The sequence below is a fragment of the Telopea speciosissima genome, chromosome 1 (genome assembly GCF_018873765.1).
Source record: "Telopea speciosissima isolate NSW1024214 ecotype Mountain lineage chromosome 1, Tspe_v1, whole genome shotgun sequence".
NCBI classification, from domain to species: domain Eukaryota; kingdom Viridiplantae; phylum Streptophyta; class Magnoliopsida; order Proteales; family Proteaceae; genus Telopea; species Telopea speciosissima.
Genome location: NC_057916.1, coordinates 14,554,365 through 14,570,108, shown reverse-complemented (window position 1 = coordinate 14,570,108; position 15,744 = coordinate 14,554,365). Strand labels below are relative to the sequence as shown.

Below are 15,744 nucleotides of genomic sequence, written 5' to 3'. Positions count from 1 at the left end.
TCCAGGCATTTGAAAGATGAACCGGATTACCACTATAGGAAAGGAAAAAAAGATCCACTAAAGGTACCCAGCATCATGGATGATGATCTGGAAAGGCGTGAAAAGAAACCACTGAGGTATACAATGTCATTTAATCATTGAATGTATCTTATATGCTGCTCTCTGCTTTTAGAGATGAAGAGGTAGAAGAAGATTGTGAAGATAGGGTTTCATTACAACTAGCGGAACAAGAAGAGGAGGATCTTGACGAATTAAGGAGGAGAGCAGAAAAGAAGGCAAGCCATACTAGAAAAATATAAACAACAAGAACAACGATCAGCAAAAGCAGTTGTACCTCATGGTCAAGCCTCAACTAAAGGTGTCATCCACTTCCAAGCTAATTGTGTTTTCTATATTTTGATGTTTCGTGAGTTTTATTTTTAGTTTATGACTGCTTTCTTTGTGGCCTTTATTCATTGTTCATACTATACCATAAATGCTTTGGGTCAGAGAATGGTTCTCTCAATGTCGACAAGGCAGCAGAACAGAAACTTCCTCCAAAAGTGGTTAATTCTACATCTGTCATTTCTGTATGGAAATCACCTTCACGTAATGGAACTTTGGCACATGAGAGCACTTCTGGTGCTGGGGGTTTAGGGGATGGGACTCCAAAGGTTTGTAGATGACCAATTAACAATTAGATATTTTTTAAATTTCTTGCATACGTGGGTAAGCATGATTTGCATGAATCAACCCCAAGCTTGTCTACCGTGGTTCTTTTGATTCCTTATGTGACCTTGGGTGGTTTATTTTTAATTTTTTGAGCCTGGATATAATAACTGCGATTGCTTGAAGATGTTAATTTCCATTGCTTCATAGTCATAATTTCACCAATTTGTGTAGAGTGAGAGATCAGCAGATCTGTTCTGTGATAAAATTTTCGGAGAGAGACCTTCTGGAGTTCGTAAAGCTGTAGATGTCGTTCTATTTCCTCTCTCCTCTAATTGCATTAAGCTCTTGCATTCTCACATTCAAAGTGTTGGCTTTCTTCTTTGTTTGCTGAACATTTAATGTAGATAATAGAAAGCTGAACTAGGTTTCTGGAAAATCGTGTATAATAGAAAACTGGTTTGAATAACTAAATGAAGTATATGGTTTGTCTGCTGAGATAGCATGTTCAACTGAAGCCACTTTGGACCTTGGTAATCCCATGTTCTCTCCTTTTTCTTGTAATTTGTACATGCACCACATGAGCAGTATGTTATGGGTTTTTAGTGATGGCCGCGATTGCAGCTTAGAGAAATGTGTTTTGGCATTCATGGATGCTTTCCATAGCGATGTATTGTAATCTAGCGATTGACAAAATATTTCTTTTATATGTTGTCATCTATTTTTCTTATAAATATGTTATTTATTGTGACTTTGTGAGATTGAAAAAGGTTTCACTGGTGAACCATATTTGGAGACTTCTAGGACTTTATCTATAGTTGGTTGAATGTGATCACATCTTAATGAAGATATTGATAAAACACAAAATCCATCAATAAAGCAATAGTATTTTTTTAGTAACTAGCTAAAGAAAATCGGTAAAGACCTCTTAGGGAGTTGCCTAGTTTGGGAGTTTTAACGTGTTAAAAAAATTGGGTGCAACTCTGGATTTAGGAGTCAAATACAACAGTTAACACTTAGACAACCCAGCACTTTAAGATGAATAACAAATTAAAGTGGATGAAATTTAAATCTGATTCCAAATTAACATTTGAACCATTACACAATCCGACACTATCACATCGAGCAAATTATACTTGATGAAACTTAAATTTGATTGCAAATGGACAAACTATGCTAATTTTAAAGGGAATTGCATACTTATGCTAAACTTCTAAAAAGTTGCTTGGTATTGCAACTTATTTAAATAAAAAAAAACTGGGTATTATAGTATGGTGATTTTGTAGATCAAAAGTAAACTCAATCAAGTTTCTACTTCAGCTGCCCTATAAGAAAACCTCTTTGACCTGACGTAGTCTGTTGGACCTAAGGAAAAGCCATGTGTACTGACTTAAAGAAAAAATGATCAGGAATTTTACTTGAGTTCTTGCAAATGGTAACATTTACCGAGCTGATTATGAAGGCCTTTATTGCATTAACTGTGAGGAGTATAAGGTGGTACCCGTCTTTGATTTTAGGAAATCTTTGTTGCTTTATCAACTCTTTTACCAATATGTGCCATATATGAAGTGTAAAAACTCCTAGGTAGACACATGCAGAGGTTCTGCCAGCTGTGCCCAAGCACATGTAGAGATGAGATTCACCATTCAACCAACCAGCAATTCTTTCAAAGAACAAATTTTATTTTTTTTTTTTTTTTTTTTTTTTTTTTTTTTTTTTTTTTTTTTTTTTTTTTTTTTTTTTTTATATTTATTTTTTTTTTTTTTTTTTTTTTTTTTTTTTTTTTTTTTTTTTTTTTTTTTTTTTTTTTTTTTTTTTTTTTTTTTTTTTTTTTTTTTTTTTTTTTTTTTTTTTTGTGGTTTTTTTTTTTTTTTTTTTTTTTTTTTTTTTTTTTTTTTTTTTTTTTTTTTTTTTTTTTTTTTTTTTTTTTTTTTTTTTTTTTTTTTTTTTTTTTTTTTTTTTTTTTTTTTTTTTTTATTTTTTTTTTGTTATTTATGTTCTTTTCTTTCATTCCTGGACCTCAGGGAGGTTGAATATTGTGTCCACTGTATGTCTTTTCTATTGACATTGATTGTGTGATTGAATTGAGTATAAAGAATAACCACTTTCAGCATTTGCTGGAATATGACATTACTACCTTTTAAAGACTTAATTCTTCTAAATATTCCCTTGGATAATTTGATGAAGAGTCATGTTTACATTTTCTAAACACAAAATTTCCTGTATTTTGCTCTGGTTAAAAATGCAGGATGAGAAGGAATTACTTGAAAACAACTGTTGCCCCAGGCACCTAAAGCCTTGCATATGAGAGGAGGACAACTTCTTCTTTGCCTTATCGAAGTATCAAAAATCCTTGGAAGAGATTCTAAGTCAAAATCCAAACTCCGTGCAGCCTTCTTTTCGTTTGAATGAGGTGAGGATGATAAACTTCCCCCTTTGGTTTGACTGAATTGTTCACTTTTGCCTCTCTCTATGTCTTCAATAAATGCTAACATGAAATATAGATAACGGTTTTCAGCAGTTGATTGGGTTAACATTTTTCCCCATTCCTTTATTGACTAGATTATTCTTGTTTTCTTTTTTTTTGGGGGGGAGGGTGGTGTTGGGGGCACACCATTGTTTTGGAAGTAATCATAAATATCACAAGAATCTTAGAGAGAAAATTAAGAATATTATTTTACAAGCTGACCTTACTGTAGCGACCCAAATTTTGGGCTTGACCCGAGAGCCAAATGGGTCGCTGGCTGATCCATTGGGGGATCGTGGAGAAAAAAAAGAGAAATGAAAGAAAAGAAAAGGAAAGAAAGATAAGGAAAGAAAGAAAAAAAGGGAAAGAGGGAAAGGGGGAATCGTGGCTGATTTCCTTCTCTAATTCTGATGGGGTTTTGGGTCTTATATACATAGGAGAGTAAATCTTTTATTATCCCATCTTGGCCGGAAGACTTCAAGCACAAGAGGAGCCAAAGAAGATTGGAAAAGGAGAAGAGAAGGGCTAAGAACAATCACGGTTGAGGAGAGGAGTGAGGACGTTGGCTTGGTTGGAGGTAGGTTCCTTATTCTATGTCTTCCTTTGTCGTAGATTAGTGTTTAAGATGTAAGAATCCTTCAAGGGTTAGGGATATATGGAGGAAAACTATGATTTGAAAATTTCATTTATTTGTATGCATGACATGTAAGTTAAATTTTGTTTAGGGAATTCATTATATGCAATTCAAATTCTGTTTTGGAGTCTCTAGTCATAAAAATTCTGCCGTTCTTATTAATTTCTGTTCTGGAAATTTATTCATAAAAATTCTGCAATTTTTAATTAATTTCTGTTTTGGAAATTTTATTCACTAAAATTCTGCATTTCTGTTTAATTACTGTTTTGGGAATTTTATTCACTAAAATTCTGCATTTCTGTTTAATTTCTGTTTTGGGAGTTTTATTCATTAAAATTCTGCATTTCTGATTTAATTCCTGTTCTGGAATTTTATTCATAAAAATTCTGCAGTTCTTATTAATTTCTGTTCTGGAATTTTATTCATACAAATTCTGTAGTTTTTAATTAATTTCTGTTTGGGGAATTTTATTCACTAAAATTCTGCATTTCTGTTTAATTACTGTTTTGGAAATTTTATTCACTAAAAATCTGCATTTCTGTTTAATTTCTGTTTTGGGAGTTTTATTCATTAAAATTCTGCATTTCTGATTTAATTCCTGTTCTGGAATTTTATTCATAAAAATTCTGCAGTTTTGGATTTAAATTCTGTTTTGGAATTTATTTCACTAAAATTCTGCAGTTTCGGATTTAAAATTCTGTTTTGTAATTTTGCTCACTAAAATTCTGCAGTTTTGATTAATCTCTGTTTTTGGGATTCATTCACAAAAATTCCGTAGTTCTGATTTAATTTCTGTTTTGGAATTTTATCCATTAAAATTCTGCAGTTGTGATTTAAACTCTGTTTTTTGGTCTATGGCATGTTATGTAGTATTATGATTCTGTGTTGGTTCACATGCTCTTATTATGTACATTAAAATTCTACTCGGGTTTTATTTCATGAATCAGTTCAGTACACCGCTATATCGTTTTAACCCTGTTTCGGGGTTCATTTTGACGTGACTAGTCTAAAGAACTTTCAATGTTTTACTCTATTATGTTTTGAGAATACATTTGAGCCGAAAGTGGGGCTGATTTATTAGTCCTTGGGGGTGGCTGCCCAAAAAGATGGATAATGGTCCTACCGGTAGAGTCGCTTTTGTTGCTTCTCACTAGAAACCCCGTACGACGGTATGGGAGGTGAAAGCCTCTATGAATTTAGTATAGTTGTCATTTGATTTGGATTCTTTTTTTTTTAAATGAAATTAACGAGTATCGTATTTTGAAAATTTATAGATGTAAAAAAAAAATTTACACTTGCATACATTACATTTTGTTACCCAGCTAGTCCTTGTACCACTGATATTGTATCTTCTCAAGCATTTCTTTCTTTATAAGGTAGCCTATTGAGTTCCACAACTCAGGCAGAATGTGATGTTTTGCAGATGAGGGCTTTGGCCAAGCTTGAGATGAGGACGTAGATATAGCCAGAGAATCTTGGGGAAATGTGGTTGAGCGCGAGTGATTTGAAAGAGTTGCCCAAGAGAAATCTTTTTTTTTTTTTTGTGATTATCTTCAGAGTAGTACTTTATGTTCCTTGAGTTGGATAGTCTACGTTGAACTTGACTCTATTTCAGTTTATTTGGTTTTGGAACATTGGTTATGTCCTCCTTTGAAAGACTCAGACATTTATTTCGGTTTTAAATTTAATGACTGTCTAAATGAAATTTTATCTTAGGTGTTCATTGTGTTGCTTTAAGGTTTAACAGGTTAATTTGAGTTAACGATTCGAAATCCGGTCGTTCGGGTTTTGGGGCGTTACACTTACAAGACATACTTTTTTGCTCTAGCATACTATTTTAAAGCATACTAGGTGATTGTTTTGTTTTAAGAGGGTTATGTGGAGCAGGAAAAAAAAGAATGAATCAATTTCTTTTGAGGCCAAAACAAATGTTTCTTCAGAGCATGAAACCTCCATGGGATAGATGGTTATAGAAAGATATTGAAGGTGGTTAAGTTTAGGTTTTCATTTATTTATTTTTTATCATTATTGTATTTGGCGGTAGAAAATGTAAATTTAGTATGTCGGGCTCAATGTTCTTGTTTGGCTTTGGATTTTGGGTTTTAAATCTTAGTCCAATTCGTAGTCTGAGTTTTTCATAATAATTTTTAGAAGAGAGGGAGAGAGAGAAGGAGAAGGAGAAGGAGAAGGATCGGGATAGGGACAGGGAGAGATAGGTACAGGAATAGGGAGGGGGAGAGGAATAGGGTGAGGGAAAGAGTTTGGGATAAAGATAGAGGTAGGGAGACTGAGAGTGGTTGGGTGGGCAGACATCTATATGATGGTCATAATGATGCATATGGTGGTCGAGATAGGTCGAAAGATTCCAAACATTTGAAAGATGAACCGGATTACCAATATAGGAAAGAAAAAAAAGATCCAGTAAAGGTGCCCAACATCATGGATGATGATCCGGAAAGGTGTGAAAAGAAACCACTGAGGTATACAATGTCATTTAATCATTGGATGTATCCTTGCTTACTTCAAATTTATCTTATATGCTGCTCTCTGCTTTTAGAGATGAAGAGGTAGAAGAAGATTATGAAGATCAACTAGCAGAACAAAAAGAGGAGGATGTTGACAGAATTAAGGAGGAGAGTAGGGAACAACGGCAGGCCATGCTAGAAAAATATAAACAACAGCAACAGAAGTCACAAAAGCAGGTTGTACCCCATGGTCAAGCCTCAACTAAAGGTGTCGTCCACTTCCAAGCTAATTGTGTTTTCTATATTTTGATGTTTAGGAGTTTTATTTATAGTTTATGACTGCTTTCTTTGTGGCCTTTATGCATTGTTCATACTAAACCATAAATGCTTTGGATCAGAGAATGGTTCTCTCAATGTCGACAAGGCAGCAGAACAGATACTTCCTCCAAAAGCGGTTAATTCTACATCTGTCGCTTCTGAGGGTAGGAATGATAGTCCCGAGGCTGATGTCCCCGAGCCTACATTTTCTGTATGGAAATCACCTTCACGTAACAGAACATTGGCACATGAGAGTACTTCTGGTGCTGGGGGTTTAGGGGATGGGACTGCAAAGGTTTGTAGATGACCAATTAACAATTAGATATTTTTTAAATTTCTTGCATACGTGGGTAAGCATGATTTGCATGAATCAACCCCAAGCTTGTCTACAATGGTTCTTTTGATTCCTATGTGACCTTGGATGGTTTATTTTTAATTTTTTGAGCCTAGATATAATAGCGATTACTTTAAGATGTTAATTTCTACGGCTTCATAAGTTCATAGTCACAATTTCACCAATTTGTGTAGAGTGAGAGATCAGCAGATATGTTCTGTGATGATATTTTCGGAGAGAGACCTGCTGGAGTTCGTAAAACTGTAGCTATCGTTCTATTTCCTCTCCCCTCTAATTGCATTAAGCTCTTGCATTCTCACAAGTGTTGGTTTTCTTCTTTGTTTGCTGAACATTTAATGTAGATAATAGAAAGCTGAACTAGGTTTCTGGAAAATCGTGTATAACCAAAAACTGATTTGAATAACCAAATGAAGTATATGGTTTGTCCTGCCTGAGATAGCATGTTCAACTGAGGCCACTTTGGACCTGCTGATAATCCCATGTTCTCTCCTTTTTCTTGTAATTTGTACATGCATCACATGAGCAGTATGTTATGGGTTCTTAGTGATGGCCTGCGATTGCGGTTAGAGAAATGTGTTTTGGCATTCATGGATGCTTTCCATGGCGATGTATTGTAATCCAGCGATTGACAGAATATTTCTTTTATATGCTATCCTCTATTTTTCTTATAAATTTGTTATTTATTTAGACTTTGTGAGATTGAAAAAGGTTTCACTGGTGAACCATATCTAGAGACTTCTAGTAGTTTATCTATAGTTGGTTCAATGTGATCACATCTTCACGAAGATATTGATAGAACACAGAATCCATCAATAAAGCAATAGTATTTTTTAGTAACTAGCGAAAGAAAATAGGTAAAGCGTAAAGACCTCTTAGGGAGTTGCTTAGTTTGGGAGTTTTATCGTGTTAAAAAAATGAGTGCAACTCTGGGTTTAGGAGTCAAATACAACAGTTAACACTTAGACAACCCAACACTTTAATATGAATAACAAATTAAAGTGGATGAAACTTAAATCTGATTCCAAATTAACATCTGAACCATTAAACAACCCGACACTATCGCATCGAGCAAATTAAACTTGATGAAACTTAAATTTGATTGCAAATGAACATACGATGCTAATTTTAAAGGGAATTGCGTACTTATGCTAAACTTCTAAAAAGTTGCTTGGTATTGCAACTTATTTAAATAAAAATGTAGAAAACCTAGGACCTATAACCAGTAACCTTAGAGAGAAGAAAAGAGAGAATAATGTGTTATATTCATTGATAGGTAAGCCCCTCTATTTATAATAGAGGGAAAATTACAAAGAGACTAAACTATGCGACGTGGGACTAAAACCCACATAGCCCACTTACACTTAATAACATAAGAAGAATAAAACTACCCCAAAAAGACCAGAATACCCCCATGGTATTCTGGATTACATATTCCAACAAAAAAAAAGCTGGGTATTATAGTAAGGTGATTTTGTAGATCAAAAGTAAACTCAATCAGGTATCTACTTCAGTTGCCCTATAAGAAAACCTCTTTGACCTGACGTAGTCTGTTGGACCTATGGAAAAGCCATGTGTACTGCCTTAAAGAAAAAATGATCTGGAATGTCCGGAAATTGACCACTCTGCCCTTTTTTTTCCTCTTGACTCTTGCAAAATTTCATTTGCTGATCCTTACAAGAGTGTGGGTTGGTGAAACTGCAATGATTTACTGAACAGAAAATGGAATATCTAGGACTGAGATGTCTATGGAATTGCTATTCCTTTGTTGTTTTATCTTTTTTCTTTTAATTTTTTAGGGTTATTTTGTTTTGTTCTTGTTGGGTCTTTATAAAATTTCTTGTTATTTATCCCGGGGTGGGTTGTCATTTTTTTGGTTTTTGCTATAAAATGCATAATAATGTGGTAGTGGAGTTATTTTACTCCCACTTGTATTATACCTCATTTATCAGATATAGTGGAGTTATTTTACTCCCACTTGTATTATACCTCATTTATCAGATATAGTGGAGTTATTTTACTCCCACTTGTATTATACTTCATTTATCTAATTTCTTCAGATTCCCTGCAACCCTCACGAGGGGTGTTTAAACCCTTTATTTTTTGCATCTTTGTTTCCATGGTCATCAATATCTTTAGCTTATTATTTTAGGTTATTGAATGGAAATACTATGTTATGATTCTTATTTTTATTGCTTGTGCTGATTTCAACATCTCTTGTTTTTTGTACAGGATGGATTTACCAATCAGCATTTTGACCAGGATTTGAATTTTCATGCTACTGAATAAGATCCTGTTACAAAGAAGGTTAGAAGTTACTTGTCATTGAAATCTGTAGTGATTATGTTTCAGTGACTGTTTCTATTGTTTTTCCTACTACTTCAACCACCCTCTTCACCCCCCCCCACAAAAAAACAAGAAAAAAAAAAAGAAAAAGAAAAAAAAAGGGGAAGCATCATTGCCCTCATTTTAATTTAGCCTTGTAAACTATGTCTGCAGACTGTGAAGAGGCTGCTTCTCAATATTAAGCAAAAAGACATTGGCTCCTTAATTACAAGCTCCCCTGGTGAGGATCCGAAGATGTTGGCGAATTTCTAAGATCTTCTAGAAAAAATATTCGTCTTAGATCCAGAGAAGAGAATGACAGTATCTCAAGCATTGAGGCATTCATTCATCACAGGCAAGTGACCAAAGATGCTCTGATTTTATGACCCCAGAAATGCTGTTGAGCTAGATACATGTACATTATGATCTCAATTTATTTTTAGCTCTCTAATCATTGGGCATTTCTCTGTTTTTATCTCTCTGTGATTGCCTAAGAGGATTGAAACAGTGTTATTGGCGTGGATGAAATGCGAAGAAGATGATGTTTGGTCTAATGACCTTCCTACATGGCGGTTCTTTCAGTGGGATGGTTTCTGTTTCTATCGTAAGACAACTCGCCAAAGGCGTTTACATCTCTTGTAATCATTCTTAACAATGGGCTTTGAGAAGATTTATCACATTTATCCCCCCTTTGAAATTTTTGTTGGAAGTTTGAAAACAGTGTGCTGCAACCCTTTGCAGGCTTTAGTGCATTAGATAATTCACACCAATGCTAGTTACTAAATTAAACTCAATGAGGTTGTGAAAAGTGTTCCTATGACTTGTGGAAAAGATAGACTTGACAGAATCTTTTCCTTTCAGATAGCTTCCATCTTACATTGGATTTCATCTTTCCAATATTTAGTGGATACTTGGATATTGCATTTTTTTTGTTGTCTACATTTTTTTTATTTATCCAAATCACTTGGGTCCTGGAGTCTAATTCTATTTTTCATTCAGGGTTTCATCCAGGGCAATGACGCAACCAATCAATGCTTTACATGCTTAGAAGGCAACCAAAAGAAGGTACCCTGGTTTGTTTTTAGGCAGCTTATTGTGAAACCCTTGAAACTACTTTGCATGCTCTTAACTATAAAATTGGGCTCCTGAACTGTCTTCAGACTCGGAGGAATTAACCAGAAGAATTTTACAACCTGAAGTTGAATGGTCCATTTCTTCCTTGCCTATCACAGCTCTCATGCCTGTTTGCATGTACATGTTCCTGCATTGTGTGCGTGCGTGTATGTATAGAAATAGAGGTTCAATTTCTGTAATATGGAATATTTTAATTTTTATTGGTACACCCTCCTACAAGTTACAAAAAAGAAGAAGAAAAAAGTAGATTCTTAAGGTGAATAATCATAGTTTATATTCTGGTAATGGCTAAATTATGATTAGAAACCTTTAAACTGCATTACATCTGATCTAGGTTTGGTGGTTCTGGAGGCTTTTGCACTGGCGATGAGAGGTTGCAGTGTTGCAGGTAATGTTCAAATTGGTTAGTAGTTGCATCCGATTTTAATTTTCTTTTTTTTAACATGATCCATGAGTTTTAACTTTTTCATGTTTTTCCTGATAGGAAACATAGGTTCAGTGTTCTCTCTTCATTCTGTGGTGTATAACAATGCTTTTTGATTTTTCTAGGACATTGGTGCTAAGTTCATGGAATTCCAGTAAGTTCTTCATCTCTAATCCTATTACTCCATTTTGTCATGGTTCTGGTTGTTTCAGGTATTTCGTTTCATGCATATTTATAAGGAGATCATGTAAATGTTGTTACTTGTATGGTTGATCATACTCAGGAAACCTTGGAGATTTGCACATTTAGTTGGATGCATTCCTCATCTTGCCTATAGCCTGCATTGCTCTTTTCAATGACAGCCTAGAGTGGTCAATGAGATGGCTGATGAGTTTGCCAAGCAAGGTGTTTTACTTTTGAGATTCTGTTATGGGAATACCATTCCATTATGAGATGTGGGCTTTTATAGGGGGCGGGGGTGTAGTTCTTTGTTGTTGTATATTATCTGTGCTCTTGCCTCCTTGGAGGCCTGTTATACCATATTAACTTTCTTTTTATAAAATTTATGTTAATTAAAAAAAATATATTGTTAGTGTTACCAATTAAATTGGTCCATATGTTTCAGATATTCTTTTTTTTTAGAATTTTATTAGTTTCAGATATTCTTTTTTCCCTTCAAATCATATCCCTCATAGATATCTGCTGAACTTTTGACTCATGAGGAGGTTTGATTTATCTGTTGCTTGATATACTTTCAGAGCTTGTGTGGGTATCCCTTGTTCATGTACACCATACTTTTGCAACATCAGGTTCTGATGGTGCTTTCAATTTTTGGGACAAGGACAATAAACAGAGACTTAAGGTTTGGTTACCTTCTTTCTGTTTTATTCTTATCTAACCCCAATGGTTGTTGTTGGTTTCATTAAATGGCAATTATTTTTATATGATATTTCACTACTAATTACCAGGCTGTTTGTGGAGGATAAGAAAATTCTTAATGAGAAGATGATGTAGAGAAGATTCACCAAAATCTGTGGAATATGAGTTGGAACCTAAGAAAAATGCTCACTTTGGATAATTCTCCTGGTGCATGGTCTGAAACCCAACCCTAAATTGAGATTAGGGCAGAATTTGCAAAGGCTCTAAAAGGACAGAATAGGCTAATTAGGAAACAAGAAACAGTGACTACAGGAACTGGGTAGGCCACAGAAACAGCATATATGATTAGAAGATTAAAAGAGAAATGAAGGAAATCGAAAGCTCATTTACAGAATGGGGGATATTTTGTTACTCAAAACTACAGAGCTGTTGAGCCTGAAACTTGGGTTGAGTAACCGTTTCGATCAAACTTATCAGTGGTTAAAACAGGACAGATATCTCTGGCTAATAATAGCGGGGTGTGATCGGGACTGATATGGGAACTAACAAAAACAGAGCAGGGGTGTGGAAAGTGGTAACAGCAGGTAAGTAGTGTTAGAAGATCAGAATCAATAGAGAATGAGGGGGGCTTAATTATGATTAGAAACCTTTGTTCTGTTTGCCCTCATTACTTTTGTGAAACTGCATTACATATGATCTATGGTTTGGTGGTTCTGGAGGCTTTTGCACTGGCGATGAGAGGTTGCAGTGTTGCAGTTAATGTTCGAATTGGTTAGTAGTTTTAACTTTTTCATGTTTTTCCTGATAGGAAACATAGGTTTAGTGTTGCCTCTTCATTCTGTGGTGTATAACAATGCTTTTTGGTTTTTCTAGGACAAAGGTGCTCCATCAGGCAAAACCTCGATAAAAGTCCTAGTCCAATACAGCGAGGCCCACTATTATCTGTTGGCATTTTCATTGGTAATTTTTGTTCAATTTCATTGCCTCGCTTCACTTTGTTCTGTTGGGTTCATTTTATTTTCCGTATTTTGTTTTTGTTTCAATTGCTATTGTCACACCCTGGCCCGGTTATTAAGGGCCAAGTGTGGCGGGATGTCTCTGACATCCAACCAATCCCCAAGGATCACAAGTGCAGTACCCTATTCACAATCATTGCTCACAGACACAGTAATCAGAGGCACCGGAAATAATTTAATTAATAGAGATAACATCATTAGTAAGAGAAGTCTAAGTGATATTTCATTTATATAAAGGATAAGGCTTGTGATACAACTATACAACTCTCAAAAGTACCACAGAGTAAAAGTATACAAGAAACTATACTATAACTATATAAAGCATTTATAAAGCATAAAAAAGTGGGGAGGTAGCCTGGACTATCAGGCCAAGATCAGGAGGTTGCGCAATCATCACGTGCGCACGAAGTATCGTGCACTTCAAACTCCAGCGCCGCAAATCCAACATTAGAAGTAACTAAATCACCTGCAAAATAAGGATATCCACAGGGGTGAGCTCTCAACTGAGCCCAGTAAGGAAATGCATGCAAAACACAACACAATAATTCATGATGAATGTGCTAATCTAGCATGCTCTTAACATGGATACTAAGTCTCATGTGGTATAAGTACTACTGTGGTAGATGCTAACCTCGAAGAGAACCCGCCAGGAAAGCATGACACAAGGCAGCTAACCCAACAGACCCCCAATGACCAATCGGAAAGCATGACACCAGGCAGCTCTAGACGTCGGTCACCAGAGCGAAACCATTCTACCACGGTGAGGACCCGCCAAATCGGCATGACACCAGGCAGCGGATCCGATAGGCCCCCAAAGACCAATCCTATCTGTTTATTCCCACAGCGGAGCGGACACGCTAATATGGGACAGAAGATGGCACCACGGCATGTCCCTTCGGTTGTACCACGGGTTGTCCAACACCTTACCCCTTGTTGGTAAGGGGCGTAGTACTGGGTTATGATATGACAGTCTAGCCCAGTGCAATCTATGTATGATAGCACATGTATGAATAGCTGAATTTAAATAGAACAGTACTTCTCCAATAATAATCATCAGTAACAAGTAAATATCAGTGCAGATGCAAGATGCCAATGCAACCTAATTCACATGTAGATTCTAATGCAGTAAATAAAAGCTAATAAACTATATGAACAGGATAATTTTGATGATGCATGACATGGCAATCAGAACAATAACAAATTAAAATGATAAACACTCCAAAATTAAAGTCAGAATTCCCTTACCTGAGTTGTAACTTAGCCTATTCCAAATAACCTTCCAAGAACCCAGCAAAGCAGATAAAGAACAGCAGAAACAGGCCTAAACAACACAATTACGCAAAACATCATCCATTAGGTCCTAATATGGCCCAAGGTTAAGTCCCATAAGGGCAGGGTCATAAAGGCTCCAAAACAGGCAGCCGGATGCAGACTTCCAGGGAGCCGGTCGATCGCCCCTAGGCCTGCAACAGCATCCGGGTCAGTGTCCGAATTTGGGGGTTTTGCTTCAATTGGCCAGATCTTTGTATGCATGGCCCAAATTAGGAGTTTTAACATTAATTCAAGGTGGGTCAATCTATTTTGGGTTCCAATTTCATAATTAGTTAGTTAATTTAGGAATTTCTTCAATTAAACCTAAATTTCTTAGCTAGGGTTCATGGACTAGTTACTGGGAGCAGAAATTGGGCTGGCTTATTAGGGGTACTGCCATGGAGATTCAGGCATAACTGAACCTAGATGGCAGCAAGACAGCATTATAAATAGTAAAATCTATAAAAGTCAAGCTCAAATTAGAGCTTTAATGGCAGGTATTTACTTGGACAGCACCTAGGCTATACTAGGATGAACTTAGGGTAGATTTAGAGCAGTTTTAGAAGAAATTTAGAGGAAAAGAAGGTAATTACAGCAAGGGATTCACCAAGGCTTACCTGAAACTGTAATTGCAGCCTTCTAATGGAAGCTTTAAGCCCAAAATTAGGTGCAAGAGATAAGCCTTCAAGAACAGCCTCTAATCCCTCTTCTTCTCTTCTCTTTTTCCTTTTCTTTCTTCTTTCTCCAAGCTGGAACGAATTTTTCAGCTTCTCTAACTTGTAATGTGTTTTGTAAATAGTATAAGAGAAGTTATATACATATATATAGGATACTTAACCACTAAGGGGCAGAATGGTCATTTGGTTATAAATTATTTCTAAAATTGATTCTTTTGTATTTATTACCTTATTCCAGCTACAGATCGATGTCATGCGACATCAGGGATGATCCGGATATGGGTAACTGTCCGGAACCACATTCCCCACTGGGGAACTGGGTCTCACGGGGTCAATTTTACTAAAAAACCCTTCTAACCCTATTTGGTCGTACAAAACGTTATATAAATATATTTTAAATTATACTTACATTGAGTTTAATTAAGGGGAAGGTCCTGCAGCCTGTCCAGCCAGCAGACCCGACACAAGTAGCTCTGGTGCGGGGTCCCACTAGGTAAAAATTACTATTCTGCCCCTAATACACAAATTAATTAAAAATACAACATATATACATATAAAAGGGATTCTTACCTGGGATTCGGCCTAAGACAGAGAGAGGCTTCGCAGGCCATCAATCCAGCATGCCAAGCTTATGTGTTGTCTTCCTCTAGACACCTCAGACTCATTTAAGGCCACAGTAGTTGGCTGATCGGAATGCCTTTACAGACGAGTCATGAGATAGGTCTGAATTTCTTAGTCAAGACGGCCCTCAACTTAGAGGCTAGCATGGCCAAATATTGAACCAGAACCTGAAATCACACAGATTCCAAAAGTTCAAATTTTTTTTACGGGTTTCACAACTATGCTTAAGTTATTCTCTGTATCCCTTCTTTCTTATATTTAAAAAAGAAAGATAGTCATTGAATAGAAAAGGAATTTTTTCAATAATGATTAATAACTCTCGTCTGATCGTCTCTCTCTTTTTTCCTTCTAAACAGTTGTGTGTGTGTAGAGGAGGGCATAATAACCCAGAAGTGAAGTTTGGGCTTTTCTTAGCCCATAAGGTGTCACTAATCCGTGCTGTGATGTACATGGTTTCACAATGCTTGGGTGCA

General features: G+C 35.8%; 1 protein-coding gene and 1 long non-coding RNA gene across 2 annotated transcripts in view; both read left to right on the top strand.

Moving 5' to 3' along the window:
• Positions 1 to 9,511, top strand: part of LOC122662276 (serine/threonine-protein kinase PRP4 homolog) — a 40,919-nt gene extending 31,408 nt beyond the window's left edge. Inside the window, exon 8 of the mRNA XM_043857901.1 lies at positions 9,384 to 9,511. Within this exon, the coding sequence (XP_043713836.1) occupies positions 9,384 to 9,482 (99 nt within the window). The 3' untranslated portion in view covers positions 9,483 to 9,511. The remainder of the gene's footprint in view (positions 1 to 9,383) is intronic.
• Positions 316 to 7,130, top strand: LOC122654686. The gene is made up of 4 exons (XR_006331950.1): positions 316 to 358; positions 5,620 to 5,622; positions 6,613 to 6,827; positions 7,061 to 7,130. It is a non-coding gene; the product is annotated as an uncharacterized LOC122654686 (long non-coding RNA).
• Positions 9,512 to 15,744: the final 6,233 nt, after the last annotated feature.